Genomic DNA, 16,730 nt, shown 5'->3' on the forward strand with positions numbered 1-16,730 from the left:
TAAAACAACCCTTTAACCCTCTAACGTTCTTTGATTACTATTGAATCATTTTCAAAATTCTTGTTGTAACAGGAGGGGGATAAGCAGGATGTCAAGACGAGCGTACATGCCAAACGGGTTTATTCACAAAATGCTGCGGTTAGTGCATAAGCAAACATTAAACATGAAACAGAGCTTGACACGAAACATGAGGTAAACTCAACAAAGATGAGCGCCTCAACACCACATCCACACACATATATGTACCTTAAAATAAAGATGTATATGAGCCCCAAGTGTACCGCATGACACGAGTGACAGGTGAGATGTTTGAACGCGCGCACATTGAACCACACACAAAGGAATTACATATATGGACAAGAATAGACACAAAGTACACATACACACGCCTGGAGGGAGAGGTTAGGGGCTGTACTATAACATTTGTATAGAAAACATTCCTGCATGTGTAGAATAATGTACATTTTTAATGGATTTACAAAGATACCAGGATTTAAACATATTTCAATTATATATATATATATATATATATATATATATATATATATATATATATATATATATATATATATATACATATTCTATCATTACAGAATGAAAAAAAAAACAGTAACAAAAACCATTAAAATAACATTGCACAGCATACAAACATAACCCATACCATATGCTATTAAACACAGCCAGTATTACTCCATGTTCACCATGTTGTACTGTCCTCATAGTATCTCAGATCAGTGCTGTACATAATCTCTGCTGCTGCCTGGAACATAGACTCTCAATGTGTTCCTGGCTACAGCAGGAAAAATGTATCATCAATATGGATATATACTAGTAAGAATATACCTAATACCGGATGCCATTGATAATAATTGGACCATAAACATCCAAGGCCCTCTGATCGAATATCATCTTGTGTGTGTGTACGGTTAATGTTATTGCCAACAGGACAAGATTTCTTCAGAACTGGGGTAATAATGCTTATTTTGTCAAGGGTTTGAACAGTTTGTGCATTTCATGATCTGTTGGAAAATATCTCACCAAACAACCTCTACACAATTCTTCTCTACTAAAGCAGATATCGCATCAGGACCTGCAGACTATTTGGTACACACCTAAAGTAAAAGTGACTGAATCTTGTGCAGGTCCACCAGCCTGGCCCCACAGTCACATAATGTGGAAAGGGCAGTTATGTGCAGAGGGACACATGTATAGTGTCACACACAGGGGTGCTGTCTATGATGGCGACCCTCACTCTCCAAAGGGGAGGTTGCTGTGACGGAGGGAGGTTAAATGGGTGCTCAGGCAATTGTTCCAGGAAGCTGGCTCTTTGGTTCGGTGGTCTGCGCTCAAGCTCAGGTCATGTCAGACCTGGCTTCTAGTCCCGGTAGGGTGGCTACCTTAGGCCTTTACCACAATCCATGACATGGCATAAGAAAGTTGAAACTATAGAATAATTTTTATACTTTGTATAATGCTGGTATATTTGGGGTTGGGGTTATACAGTTGTGCTTATTCTGAACACTCAGTTCTGAAGAAGGATATTTGTAACACGTTCCATCAGAGGCAGACCCGCTGCTCTTTATTTGGCAATTTCTGATTACACCTCTTGAAATTCTCATTAGTTTAGCATTTGCAGTCTAGTTCTAATTTATAGCCATGTATAAATTGTTGTCATGAATAGAGTCACTGTGAACTCTTAAGGCCTTAGTCAATTTCATATTTGCACAGTTTATAAGATGATGTAACACAGCTGTACACTCTACTGCACAAAGCACAGCAACAGGCAGGGTACCTGAACTACAACTACTTGTCACAGGAACTGCTGTGTCTTTAAGGAGTGAAAGGTGCAGATTTACTGCTCAGATTCAGCACATTCTTTATTGCCCCCTATTATTTTTCCTACAGTGAGCCTGTGGCACATAACTGTCGGACTTTTTGAAAGCAGTTTAGGATCCCTGAAAAAGAAGGAAAGAATAATAAAAAAACAAGCAAAAATAAAATAAAACCTAATAGGTAAATCAGAGCATGAAAAGTGTGTGTTTACATTCACAAAATAGCTTCCATTGTTCTTAGGTAAAACAAGATACAACCAACATCTTACAAGCATTAGTCTGCACAAATAAACAAATGTTTCCCACATCCCATGTAGCTGGGTGGAGCACAGGGAAACAAGGACATTCCTGTTTTCACCTTTTCTATAAAAAAAATAAATAATACTACTACATACATGCACAGGCCACCAGTGTGAACTAAAATCTCCTAATCCTGACACAATGTTGCCCTGTATCCTCACATGCAATGTGCTGAATATTCAACATGGCAGCGTTTGTTCTTTTGTTCATCGTCCCTCTGGCTTCATAAATCAGGATGCTGATCTGTGTTTTGAGTGCCCCATTAGGGCGATCTGTTAGCGTGCTGTGAGATCATTAGTAACTGGTACAGGTCTGCATGATTCAGGAAGCCATCATAAAAGATGATCTGAACAGAAGTAAAAATCAATTAAACGCTTAAGCCACTGTTAATGTGCTGTTGCGTATGATTGTCAGCCCTGTAAAAGGGTGAACGAACGGATTTGGTGATCGTTATTTACAATGACACCTCCGTCAAGAATATTAAGTAGGCTGTATTTTATTTTACGTGCTATCACCGCGAGATTCGGTTTATTAATGTCCGGTACCACCCCACCGATTACTTTTACTGACATACAAGACTGAATCCCGCCCAGCGGCACCTGCACATCACACCGGGGGCAGCAGCACCGCAGGAGCAAAGCGGCCGACGATGCCACAGCGGAGACGTCGCTCTGTTCGGAGGGGCTTTTCTGGAGGACCCGAAGGGATGGAATTATCTGCGAGGTTTGGACCGACGGATGCTGAAGAGAATCGCATCTGTTCTGTTTTGTGTACTGTTTCGATAATACATATGCATTAACGGAAGGAACTTTTCCGTCGCGCTGGGAAAACCGCAAGCACCGCGTTGAGGTCTTTGAGCGTATGCAGCTGCGAATAGTGGCGCAAAGGTGGATGCACACATACAGTCGTTTTATAGTTTTTGCAATCAGCGGACGGATTGGTTTTCCGATTATTACCTAGGGGTCTGGACTACGAATTACACTGTAGTTAAATCCTATTACTTCGACCCGTTCCAATTATTTTGTAATTACAGAGATGCCTAGTTTCCAGTACTCAAACACTACTGCTAGCATCCCCAACACTGATTATGAATGGAGATACGAATACTATGATGACGACGAACCCGTGTCCTTCGAGGGACTTAAGGCACATAGATGTAAGTCACTGTTTTCACCATGACTTATTAGTTTTAGTCAATTTAATGATTTTTGTCCTCTATTCTAACACTACAGTTGAGCAGAAATAAGAACAACCTCAACCACTGGAAGGAAAACGGTTATTGTTAAACTGGGATAGCAATTCAGAGTTTATCAGTCATTTTAGGGTATTTAGGTGCTTCCATGTAATGTAAAGACTATGTGACCAAATGAACATGATATACAACCAAATGATTTAGATTTTAAGACAATCCATCCAGCTGCTTTATACGGCATCATTAGAACAGATAAATCAACAGCTTAGTGACATACTGAATTGTAATAATTTTAACTACTGTGTTTAGCACTCACAGGACATTTTATTTTTCAGATTCCATTGTGATTGGTTTCTGGGTGGGCCTCGCTGTGTTTGTCATTTTTATGTTCTTTGTGCTGACCCTTTTGACCAAGACAGGAGCTCCACATCCAGAGTAAGTCTTATCTAGTTTTAATATTTTTTATTTAAAGCAAAAGTATATCAATGCCAGGAATGTAACGTACAGTGGCCAGTATGTTAATGCAGATTTGCTGCAGCTATTCTAGTTGATGCATTTTTCATAACCATATTCTTCTAAATCCACCCAAAAGCAGGGGTCCGCCCTGTGTATTTCTAGCTCTAGCCCAGTAAAATGGTTCTGCACTATCCTTTTTTATCCATTTTGTTCAGAGCTGTCTCTGCTGTGCTCATCTGGGCGTCTTATTATCTGCTTTTGCTGTGTGTGTGTGTGTGTGTGTATGTATGTGTGGTCTGCCAACATGTCATTAGCTGTATGCTAGGTCCAGCTCTCTAGAGTAACATACTTTGAACCCATCTTTTAAATTCTACCAGAACACAGTCCAAGCTTAGATCTGAGATCACATCTAGTTAATATAATGCTTGGTCCCAACTTGCCCCACAGATCTGTATGTCACAAGTACTGCACAGCATTATACGTCACTTAGTTAAAGCATGAAATGCAGACGTGACTATGAAAAGCCTGTAACAGAAACACATAAGATGCAAATCATTCGCATCTGCTAGAGAAAAAAGCACAGGTAAACAGAGCTAACCATTTATATAGGTAAATTAATGGATATGTCCTGAAGTCTATTGTATAGTCTTTTTTGGTTCCTTAAACTGATAAAGCCATGACTCATCTTTTTCTTTTGGCAATTAATAGTGCCATCCATCCTTTAACAGTACTGCACTGCCAGAAGGACACAGAGAGAAAAATGCAGGTCTACAGAACTAAGCATATTATAGCAAGCTCCAGGATTGTTTGGACTGAATATCAATTGAAATAAGAATGATTGAAAGCTGAAGTCTGCACAAAAGTTTAACCATTTTGAACACCTTAAAAACTAGCAAGTCTCAGAAGCCAAGCTGCATTGTTGCAATCTGTGAAAATCAAATGTTAGCTGTGGATCAAAACATTCAAATGGATAAAAGAATTATTATCCATACTAGACTGATGGAAAGCAAAGTTCACAGAAGACCGGGAGGTTCTTGATCAATTAAACCTAGTATTGGGGTATTGTTTCTGTATTGTATGGCTTCCCCTGGCTCTGACACATTTCTATCAATTAATGATGTGACCGCACTGCGTTAATGACTCAATACACATTTCAGGGTTAATAAATGAGGGAAAGGTCTGACTTGGCCAAGTCAAATTTAAATATAATATACTATGGCTGTCACATACTGAAGAAGAGAATGGCACTAAAAGCTCTGAAAGCATGTGACAAAAAGGAATCACCAAAGGACATTGAGTGATTAGTGATGTCTAATGAAAAGAGGCTGGTTGAAGCGGTTGATTATCTACTACCACAGCCTTAAAATGTCATAGCCACCAGCTTTGTGTGTTGAATATTAATGTTGCTATGCTCACAAACATGAATTTAGCTTGGCTAGGTTGCTACGGATCTCAGACCATCTTTCAGGCTTAAATCTATTTAATCAGTCAATTTGACACCAACTCTCAAATGACACATAAATTAGGTTTTGCAATTTCCTCCGGCATCAATACAGTGTTATGATCTTAAGGGTACTTACACACTAACTAGATGTGTACCCATCATTTTGGCTTTTTGACCTATTCCATTGAACACCAGATGAAATTATGCCTCTTTTGAATATCATTCATACAGAAGTGCTGAACCATGTGAGGATTGCGTGCACCTGACTAGCTGTGTTGAAGAACTAGGTCGGCCCCGGGACCCAGAAAACACCCAGGCTGCCCTGGCCAGGCCTTTGCTAGCGGAGTCGCGCTTTCTCTTTAACTGTTACATTAATGAAGAGGAGCAGGTGGGACAAAGGAGGGTGCACAGAGCCTGCCAAGCTCACGTCCGGTCAAGCAGCTCCGAGTCAAGTGGACAAGTGGACACGGTTGGTCTGGTGGTCCAGAGCGCGCAGCTGGAAACGAGGGATGATAACGAGGCCGCTTTTCTGGCTCATTTCAACATTCCAAACTTTGTGAACACTGAGCTCAGTTCTACGCTGGGAGAAGATGACTTGCTGCTGGGCGAGCCACCAATAATCATGGACACCGAGTCTTACAGCCGGAGCATCCATCACATTAGAGACTAAATGCGTCAGCCCCTAGAAATTTGACTAAATGGACAAAGTATTAAGCTGACTAGAATGTATGTGCATGGAGGATAAATACTGTGGTAAACACATCCTGTGAGTCAAACTGAATTTTATCAGTAAAGCTATGCTAGCTAATTTAAACAACAAACAAACAAAACATCTGACAGCAGTTTTAATTACAGCACTGTTTAGGGAGTAGTGAAAGCTTGCGGATGGTCTTTTCCAGTGTGCCCAGAGAACAGGTCTGTTTTGACAAGCTATCAGAATCAATTTCTACTTATTTTCCATGTGCTATCTTCACAATTATGTGGTGCATTCTTTTGATCCTTCAGCACACTGCAGTGGCTATAAAGCACATATGCCTCTTCAAATTCATAATTTTTGTCATCTCAGCTAGGAGTTCAGAAAAATCAATGTGCTTCTCTCTAGCTAGCTTTTTACATTTAGCCTACAGTTTTGACAAATGTAGCTTACTTAAACCTTCATAACGGGTAGGAATAACTGATGTAAAACAATAATTACAAGTGTGAACAATTGGTATGTACTTGGTAGTTTCAGCTCTTCTCCTGTCATATGCAGCCACACTGTTGTCCAAAATCACACAACATTGTTTTACCAGTCAGTGTAATGTTACTGTACTACTCAGACTTTTTTTTTTTTACAGCTTGGTGTGGTGTGACATCATTTTGTTTGTCACAGCACAAATTTGTCCCTCTTCACAGATGACCAACTCAAAACTGTGCCAATTTACTGTGCCATGTCAGTTTAAAACAAACAGAAATTTTCAATAGAAAAACTGCCTTTACACTTGTAATGTACAGTGTTGATAAACATAATTGAAGAGACCCATGTACAGCATACATTATGCTTGTTTTATGTTAATAGTTCTGGTCATGGTTTTGGATCAGTGTTTATGACGACATCAACTTTCTGCTGGACTTTGACTTGAATGTAAATATAAGTGTACGCTGCTGTTTTTATTTGTTTTCAGGACTAATAAAACACACTGCTACATTTAACACGCCATTTCCCTAGCGTGAAATTCCCCTTTTAGAAATCTTTTCACCACCTCCTTCAGTCAAGTGAAAGAATATCTTGATTTGGCATTGATGTCCCTCAAAATGCTGGGGACATCAATATGCTGAAAGTGCAGCCTTTGAGACCCAGAAACTGCATGCAGTGTAACTTGGTGTAACCGCATGGTCTATAGATCATCTCAGAATCTCTCTCTGGATGACCTCACAGCTTAATGTCAGAAGAAGAAATCAATGTGATCCCTGACCAATATTATTTATTTATGCAAAAACATAGCTATGTTTACTGCATCAGTATGTTGCTCAGTCCCTCTCGTGTAAATGTAAAACGATCTCTGGTGGTCTGTGATTCTAAGAACCAGCAACACTGATAATACTTTTTTTTAAAACAAATGAAAGAGTACTGAATCTAGTCAAGGTATATTATTGACTATCCAATGAGGCATTTTTACCCAAATATTACAAACTCAAACTATAGGATGTTACAGAAAAGCAAATATTTTCAGTACTACACTGAGCAAAATTTCTTCTGCATTACCCCATTTGTGTTGTGGTTTTATTTATCTGTACTATGTTTCCATAAAACAACAATGTAGTCCTGTACTGTACTATGGTTTTCCTGTGTACCTCTGTTTAACTCTTGACACAACTCTGACAACCTCTTTGTAGACAGCACTGCTGTGTAAAGAAACATCTAAGCTTGAATCAGAATTCATTGTTTTGCTTGCTTGTTTTTGCCTGTTTTTCATCCTGTGTGAACAATATCTTATTCACTATAGTAATTCTTTACTGTATATTTTGTAAAAATTATAATGAAAATTTTGTTACAGTTTAGATAGATTCAGGAGATACAGCGAACAAAACCATTAACCTTGTAAAATATTCATTACTGAAGTGGACAGTGTGATTCTACATGCTAAATATGTCCCATTAAATCATAGAACTCAACACTGAAATAAACTGAGTAGAACTGCTTTATTACTATATTATTCATACTTACTGTAAATAATCTACTGTCTAATCTACTTCATACTGCATTCATAGAGACAGGCCCCTGACAAATTGATGCATTTATCTTTAATTAAATGTTAATCACTGAACTACAGCAACTGTTATGCCTTTCATTTTAAATGCTTACTGAAAGGTATTTTGGAAATGAATACAAAACTGAAAACTAAGATTTGTGATAATTGTGGGCAAAAGGAGCGTTGACAGGACAAATAAATAATAGGGTAATAAGGACATATGTGCACACCTTTAATGTTAAACACTGGTGACTTAAAGGGTTTGACTATCAACATTTTTTTAATTGTGCCAAGTAGATGTCTTTCTGTCAACTTTTAACAAAAGCCTACTGTGGTATTTCCATTATATAACCTCAACTGTTTCATATATTGAATTGTGATTTGAATCTATGCACCACAAAACTAGAACCCCATGTATGTATTTATATTTGTATATTCATTCATTCATGCCCACCATCTCCCAATTAGTCTTTATGTGAATTCCCACCTGTAGCACAACAACTACTAAACATGAAGGGTTTAGTGAACACAGACATCCATGACTGGATAGTACTGCTGTAACACTGCCCCTTACACACACAGTACAGTGCCAGTTTGCTCCTGTAGACTCCCAGCCACTCAGTGATCATTTATAATACATCGCAGAGTAAACAGCCCGAGATGCCCAAAACACCTCTGCATAAATGAACTGCTGCATAAAATTTTCTTTTTCCTGAGTTACAGTCAAAATGAGCCAATTAGTAAAAGTGGTATTATTATTATTTTTTTTAGAAAATGTGTAAAATAACACAGATGTTTTATAACTGTTGACTTTATTATTGTAATTGTTCATTATTATAATCAATAAGTTAATAAATAATAAACTTGCATGAATAACATTTACACTTTCATACCAATAAATATTTTAAATGGCAAACAATGCATGATAAAAAATTTGTTCTTTTCAAAAATACATTAAAATAACATATTGAACATAGCTGGGAATTTAATTCAAATCCTATTGGTAGTGCAGCAATGCTAAACAACTCTGTAGGTATGCAGTGGATATATATAATATCAAACAGAACTTAAATATTCCATCTTATTAACCCTAACAGTTACCCTTAACAGTTCATTCAATCATCATTTGCTTTTTAAAGTTTGGTATATTTGGTGTGGGATGCCTCAATACGTGCTCCACAGTAAAAGAGTAGGTAGCGATTCACATATTAATTATACTGTTTTCACAGAGCTCTTACATACCTGAGTGTAAAGGTCAATTACGGGAAACGTATCAGGTCAGGATGTGAGGGGTTTGAACAAACGGCCAGCAGTTGAGGAGTACTTGGTGGCAGGGATGACCACACCCTGCTTCTGAAGCTCTCGAAGTACATCCAGTATGGAGTCCAGCTCCAGCCTGAATGCCTGGAGCTCACTGCTCCTCCCCTGGGCCAGCCTCTTCCAGCGAGCCACCTCCTGCTCCTGCTCCTGCTCCACCACGGCCCGCGTCTGAGCGATCATCTGCGGCATGATAAAGGGTGAAGACGCTGCTCCAGCGTGGAGCGGGCTGGTGTTGTGTGCACATCATACATGTACCTGCTTTAGTTCCTGCTCACGCTGACTGTATCGAAGCTCCATCGTGTGGATTTTGTGCTCCAAACTGGCAAAGTGTCTCAGCTCAGGACTGTGGGTCTCTTTCGCCTGCTTCAGCTCATCTAGAAGCTTTGTCAGCTATTCGCACACACACACACACACACACACACACACACACACACACACACACACACACACACACACACACACACACGGTAAGAAAAAGAGATTTTAAAAAAGATGTGAAGGTCTAGGTTCCCTTCTTGCATAGTCCTTGAAAATCACAGTCAGCGCTTATTACAGTAGTTATTACAGTTACTACAGCCTTGAAAAAAATCATGACATTATGTTAATTTATTTGGTTATTTGTCAATCCTTGCTTTGGTTGATCTACTAGTTACTAATTATAATATTTGCCGCATTACATTACATGGGCATGATCACATGAATTTTCTATTTTCAAAAATGTGTAGTAAGTGTCTCCAAGCCTGAGAAACCTGTAATTCTTTAGCAAAACACCATTGACAGCATTAGCACTAAACACTCAACTTTACCATGTGAAGGTGGCACCTAGGTGAGTCACTGCATCTGCGAGGGCTAGCATATGATGAATTTATATAATTACCTACCAACTATAAACATCTTTAGAAGTGTAACGGAGGTGACCTTGAATAGATCTGGGTAGGTGTAAAAGCGAAAACCGAACTGCTAAACTGTGAAAGGGGATGTGTGCATGGAATGGACAGAAAGTCAACATATATTTACATGTTTTAGGAGATATTCAATGGCAGATGATGGACATTAAAATGACTACCTGGTTCTGCAAAGTCTCCTCCCGGAGTTTAGATACAGAAAGAGCATCTTTAGTTCTCTGCATCTCCTTCACCTGCTCACGCAAATGAAGCACCATGATCTGTAACACACAACATTTATTTACGTATAAGATAAAGCCTTTTTACTGTCATTATACTCACGTATTTTTTTGCAGTAATAAACATTACGAGCAATCAACAAGCATGTCCAGTATGAGAGTAAACAGAGTTAAAAATCACATTAGCCTGGTATAAAGCAGAGTTACAGCTTCACAATATGAAAAATTTTGTGTAAAACCTGTGCACCATACAAGCTCTAAGGTGACAGAGTGCAATAAAGAACTAAATAAAAGTGACATTGTACATTGTGGAAGCAATAATAAAAGTGGCAGTGCATTGGCGGATGTATTATATATCCTGAGTGATATGAGTTCCTGTCGGGCAGTAAAGTGTAATGGAGGCCACAGCACTTGAGAAGAAACTGCTCCGAGAGCCCTGTATTTTTTGCCAGACAGTAAACGGGAGAAGGAATAGTGTCCTATGTATATACCCATATATGACTATTAATATCTGTAAAACAATATATAATTAGATAACTTAAGTGAATTTGAACTAGTTAGTGGCAAACATTTCCAGCATGTATTCATACTCCCCTAAGGATCACTCAGCAAGATGTATAATAGATTATTATTACGCCTTCTTTGAAAAGGGAGAAATAACAAAGGGTTGGTGCTTTGAAAGAGAAGTCTGAACCTGATATGTTAAAAGCCTTTTAACAAGAGCTGTTACAAAGTGTGTGGAGGGGCTAATCAATAAAAGAACCAGTGAGGCCATAGATGAGTGTTTTGCTTTCATATTATGATGGCAATGACAAGCAATGTCATGGCCTTAAAAAAATGCAGTTTTTTTTTATGAGGTCCAAATTTAAGCAATGAATTAAAATAGTTTTCTAACAGCTTGAGGGGGATTAATACTATGCCAATACCAGAGTTTTGGGTCTGCCAACAAAATTTCAGCTTAATCTGCATTTAAGATAGGAACAGTTTGTCTTGGACAAATATGCAATATTTATCTTTAGATCAGAGATGATATGCGTTGTAAATCTGTGTTGGAGGACTGGGGATGGAGACAGTGCTTTAATTTTTTTTTCAGTTTTTATCAGTATAGCAGTGAACGCTGTACCCATGACTGTGGGTGATCTGGCACTAGCCAAGCGATTTAACACATTACAATAAAAAGAGTCAGACCAGAAAGTCAAGGAGGCCTATGCTCGATTTAGATTTCTCTGTAGCGATAAATTATTCTCTGATAGCATTAGTGGTACAATTCTATAGCCTGCAATCCCAGTAGAGAAGAAATGGAAAGAGCATGTCATGGTTTACAGTAGGACTGGATGCTGACACTCATGACACTCAAAACCTGCGTGTTCCAAATTGATATAGCACAATGATTTATTCTATCACAGTTCTATCATAATCATCTAATCAAAGAACTACTGCCTATTAGTATAGAATATTTGTTCACTATAATTAACTAGGCAACAACCCCAAATTATTTAAACTTGCAGTCATTGAGCCACTAATTAAAAACCTGATCTTACTCCCTATGAGATGTCCAAATGCAGGCCAATCTGTCCTTCATCTCTAAAGCTCTAGAGACAGTGTTTTCTTCATTCTAATCTTTTACAGATAAATCATATCCTTCAATTATCTCAGTGTGGATTTAGACCACACCCCAGCACTGAAACTGCATGAACTAAAGTAGTTAATGATCTCTTAATATCCTCTCAACAATCTACTGGCTGGACACATCCTTGACATAAGAATTCAAGCTCTCTCCTGGTTCAAATCCTACCTGACATATCAATAGCAATTTGTTCTTGTACATAATGAAGGTTCACAAAAGTAAAATATGGTGTCCCACAAGGACCTGTATTGGGCCCCATGATATTCTCATTATATATGCTACAATTAGGAATTATTCGTAGGCACGGTATTAGTTTCCATTGCTATGCAGTTGATTATCAGTTGTATATAATCTATAATCTTCTAATCTAGATGATGCCAATTCTATTCCCAAAATTCAGAAACCCACCCAGGAAATAAGAAAACTGGATTGCGTCTTATTTTCTTCTTCTAAATTCTGATAAGACTTAAGTGTTTCTTCTTGGACCCAAAGCTACAAGAAGCAATTTGTCTAATATTCCTCTTACCTTAAATGGTTTTTCAGTAACACCTAAATCTATTGTGAAAAGCATAGGTGTTACTATTGATTCTGATCTTTCATTTGGCACACACATGCAATGTTACTAAAGCTGCCTTTTTTCATTTACATAATATTACTAAGCTGAAACATTTGCTTTCCTTATCAGATGCAGAGAAACTGGTCTATGCTTTTGTCTCATCAAGACTGGACTACTGTAACAGTCTATTAATTGGCTGCTCTAAAAAGTCCCTAAAAATCTCCAACTCAAACAGAAGGCAGCCAGAATCCTAACCAGGGCCAGAAAACTTGATCACATTAGTCCTACTCTCTCTGCATTGCACCGGCTCCCGATGAAATATCTGAACCCATGCATTTGTAAAGCTGCTTTCTCACAATATATTTTGTAAAAAGGGCTATATAAATAAAATTGATTTTGACAATGCTTAAAGATCAAAACCAACTAATGAATGGACCTATTAAACTTTAAAGATGGATAGGTTTAATTAAATGTCCCCTTAATACCAAGTATAAGCCTATAACTTCAGATGATGTAACTGTGCTGATACTGTTGCATAAACTCACATACCACATACTGCCATTTATAGGAATGAAGTATTTGCTCCACATTGAGCTATAGCAATAGATACATAGACAGATCAACATATATAATTTAAGGGGGGGGGGGGGGCTTTAAAATATTAACATAAAATAGTAATTATTCAATAATTAATCATAGCATTATCATAGCTCTATTTTACTGTACTACTATGAGGACATTGAGGAGGAAGTTAAGAGCACCTGCATAGGCAGAAAGCAAAAAGTCATTAACCACCATTGAAAGAGCAATCTTTGCACTGTACTGTACTTTAGATTTGAAGGGCTCATAAATAGCGTTTTCAGTGTTAAAAGCCTAAAGTAGCTACCACTATTTTTATTCATTCAGCTAAGAAGGGGAGACCTATGAATTGGTCTGCAGACGTGAAGAGATGTTGTGCCAAGAAGATGCGTTTCTGGAATGGGAACAGGGACTAAGGTAGAAGACTGATGACAATGTTTCAAAGAAGCAACTGGAGTAAAGATAACAGATGGGAGTTGTTTATGGTCTTAATGTGGATTCTGGGCTTAGGTCCCAGCTGTAATGTTTAATATTCACAGTCCTTCTGAGCATTACTTGTACATCATGAATGCACATCTTGGCTAGTAATTAAATAAATATATACGTCTTAACAGAGATTGTGAGACACTTGACATTGGTAATACTTTGTTAATACTGTAGTAGTACTTTTCATATTGGCAGTGAAGTTTAAGAGCCATGAGTCTATTTCTGACCTCTGATCAGTCTAAGGCCTCATCAGTGTGAAATATTAAGCACTGGCATAAGTTTAAATCCATGACCATAAAGCAAACATGTTAAAATCCAACAGTAAAACTGGAAAGCAAACTGTTAAATAGATATTAGTGATGAATATTTGCATAGGGGAAAAACCACAAAGGTTTTATGAAAGCACCGTCAGGCAATAATTAAAACAAGACAAAGTGTCATTAAGGAATGTGTGAAAAGCTTGATTGTAAATGTGAGCTAACTTGTGTGTGTATTGCATATGAAGGTGTCCACACCTCAGACAAGCCTACAGTAATGAGCTTATAAGCCTGTAAGCAAAATTAGATGCAACACTGCCAGTTTTGAAGACTGCACGGTCTCTTTCTGTCAAACATGCTTATGCAGCTGCAGTCTAATAATACCATGATTATATTATATACATCACACTTGTTCACCATGTTCTTGAAATCTGCAACTGCTTAGTATAAAAATGTATTAAATCCACTGTTTTGTTTGAGTCCACTGTCAAAAGCTGAGTGCAGTTGTGGATAAACACAACTGGAAGCCAGAGACTAGTATTAAAAATAAATAAATAAATAATTAAAAAAAAATAAAAAAACCAAACCTCATTAGCCTTGACTTGATTTGTGAGTTCAGCTACTTTAGAAGAGGAATGCTGCAGGGCGTGGCGGGCCACAAGGTGCTCTATCTCCCTCTGGTGGTGAGCCTTGAGTGAGGCTAGCTCCTCCTGGCTCCTCACCTTAGCCCTAAAGATGACAGAGCAGAGGTTTATCAGGATTATCTACATCATGTTTTAGAGATATCAGTCTCCATACAGTCTGTCACTTACCTGTGGAGTTCATCTTGTGCATGTGTGGCTGCAGTCTGCAGTAAAACCCTCTCCTGCTCCCAGCGCACCTCCTGTTGCTCTTGTCTGATCCTCAGCCTTTCATTCTCCTGCTGCACCTCAGAAATGTGTGATCCTGAGAAAGCCTGGGGTTGGTAGTCTTTCTCATCCTGGGTAGCGGGGAATGTTTCAGCGGGGACAGGGCAGTCTTTGGCTGGGCCTGGGTGCCGTCTGGGCTGCGTATTGCTACCATCGACCCTTGGGGCCGACAGCATAGTCCTCCTCTCTTTCTGGAGGCGCTCCACGGTGCGGTGCAGGTCCTGGATGGTGCGGCTCTTGACCGTAAGTTCGTGGGTCAGGCGCTCGATGCGGGCCGTCTGTGCCGCATCCACCTGCATCTGGTGTCTGGAGGGGCTGTGTGAGGGCTTGTGTGGCGGCGCTGCTGAGGTGTGATACTGCTGGAGCTGCTCCTGTAGACAGGCCACCTCAGTCTTCAGATCAGTCACCTGGCTCTGGTGGGCCTCCTTCAGCCGCTCCACTTCCTGCTGCAGTAACTGGGTTTGAGCTCTCGACTCTTCTGGAGAACTGCCTGGCTGCTCCTGGATTCGCTCAGCTAACCGCTGCTCCAGGTCCGAGATCTGCTGCTCATATTGGAGCTGCAGAGATTTTAAATACATGTAACTGATCCAGAATCAAATGGCGATATTAAGCCATCATGTTCCACTACAAACCTATTACACCAAAGCAAAGACTGCAGAGGAAAAGGAATAACACTGAATCTGGAGCCTATAAAAAGGCTGATGCATTTTGAAACATTTTTTTATGAATTTGGTAGCTAATAAAAGATTAAACAACTGGACAAATGTTTATGGATATGGTTTCATGAAAGCAAAGGAAAGTAACAAAACTAGTACTTTATCATTACTTAACAACCTATTCATAATAAACAATTGCACATAACTATATTTCTGTTTTGCTGAAATATACAACATTACAAACTACTCTGAAGTTCCACTGTGGTAACTTATACCTGTAAATTAAGAGAAAAGCACAAAGTTATAGTTCTTGGTCAGAAACATCTGGATTTTGTATGAACATGTTTTCTTAACACCACAGCTCTTTGCATATAATCAGAAAACACCAGTAGAAAATAAATCAAAGGCAGACTGCCTGTTGATCCTAGAGGTCTGTTCTGGACATCATCCATTTCAAATTACTGGACAAGTTTGATAGTGCTTGCAATAATAGCTTGCAAAGGGAGAAGAACACCAATGTTATTTACCTTAATAGAGTAGAGGACACTAAATAAAAAGAAAATCATTTTACACAGCAGGAGTCGCAAAACCCTCGTTCACAAATGAATCAGGATATAAGTTGGTAATGAAACAAGATCAAGGAGTTTCACAAGAGATTCAGACAGTAAGATGGCACTCCTCAGTTATTTACATGAATTCCTTCTAACAATGCACTCCAACAAGGTTAGAGCATTTAGAGCTTTAAACATACTCAATTTCCAGTGTTCCCTGTAATTAAATCTCTCACAGATCATTTCAGAATGAGAGAACAAGAAAAAAAAACACAAAAACAACCCCCCCCCCCCCCCCCTCATTTTTTAAAGATTCAAACAAACCAATTGTTGCATGCATTAACAATAACCATGATACATATACATGTACACAGGTAACCTGGCTTTGAGCTGAGCATCTGACGTGATTACTCTAGGTATGTGTAGACTTCAATATTCTTGCTGCAACCTTTCAATTTACATATTGTCTCTAGAATAAAAGGTCACCAGCTGAACCAGGCTTTTAATTGAATCCAACCTGGTTTAAGTAGGAGTCTTTATTCTTGTCACCACAGCACTGAAGCCTTACTTTTTATAATGTCTGAGCTGCCTGCCTTTAATCACGTTTCCCACATGTATACCAAAGTGCCATATATTGAACAAATGTGGTTGGCTAACTAGCTAGCTGTCATGCTTCTGCTTGGCACAGAGATGCTATGTAATGGCATGTAG

At 38.8% G+C, this 16,730-nt stretch overlaps 2 protein-coding genes across 4 annotated transcripts in view; one reads left to right on the forward strand and one right to left on the reverse strand.

Annotated features, from left to right (window-relative positions):
* cep162 (centrosomal protein 162) overlaps window positions 1-16,730 on the reverse strand; it is a 46,675-nt gene that overhangs the window by 8,977 nt on the left and 20,968 nt on the right. For 2 of the 3 annotated variants that reach the window (XM_076971492.1, XM_076971490.1), the window contains 5 exons: window positions 14,717-15,369; window positions 14,492-14,633; window positions 10,343-10,441; window positions 9,532-9,666; window positions 1,946-9,456 (listed from right to left, as the gene is read on the reverse strand). In XM_076971492.1, the coding sequence (XP_076827607.1) occupies window positions 9,235-9,456; window positions 9,532-9,666; window positions 10,343-10,441; window positions 14,492-14,633; window positions 14,717-15,369 (1,251 nt within the window). In that variant the 3' untranslated portion in view covers window positions 1,946-9,234. Of the gene's footprint in view, window positions 1-1,945; window positions 9,457-9,531; window positions 9,667-10,342; window positions 10,442-14,491; window positions 14,634-14,716; window positions 15,370-16,730 lie in introns of those variants that run through there. The other variant, XM_076971491.1, reaches the window with a different exon arrangement.
* Window positions 577-6,916, forward strand: mrap2a (melanocortin 2 receptor accessory protein 2a). The gene is made up of 4 exons (XM_076971493.1): window positions 577-2,855; window positions 3,166-3,288; window positions 3,660-3,759; window positions 5,456-6,916. Exons 2-4 carry the CDS (start codon window positions 3,168-3,170, stop codon window positions 5,892-5,894), a joined length of 660 nt encoding a protein of 219 aa, XP_076827608.1. The 5' UTR covers window positions 577-2,855; window positions 3,166-3,167; the 3' UTR covers window positions 5,895-6,916.

This window comes from Brachyhypopomus gauderio, chromosome 13, assembly GCF_052324685.1.
Source record: "Brachyhypopomus gauderio isolate BG-103 chromosome 13, BGAUD_0.2, whole genome shotgun sequence".
Lineage (NCBI taxonomy): Eukaryota > Metazoa > Chordata > Actinopteri > Gymnotiformes > Hypopomidae > Brachyhypopomus > Brachyhypopomus gauderio.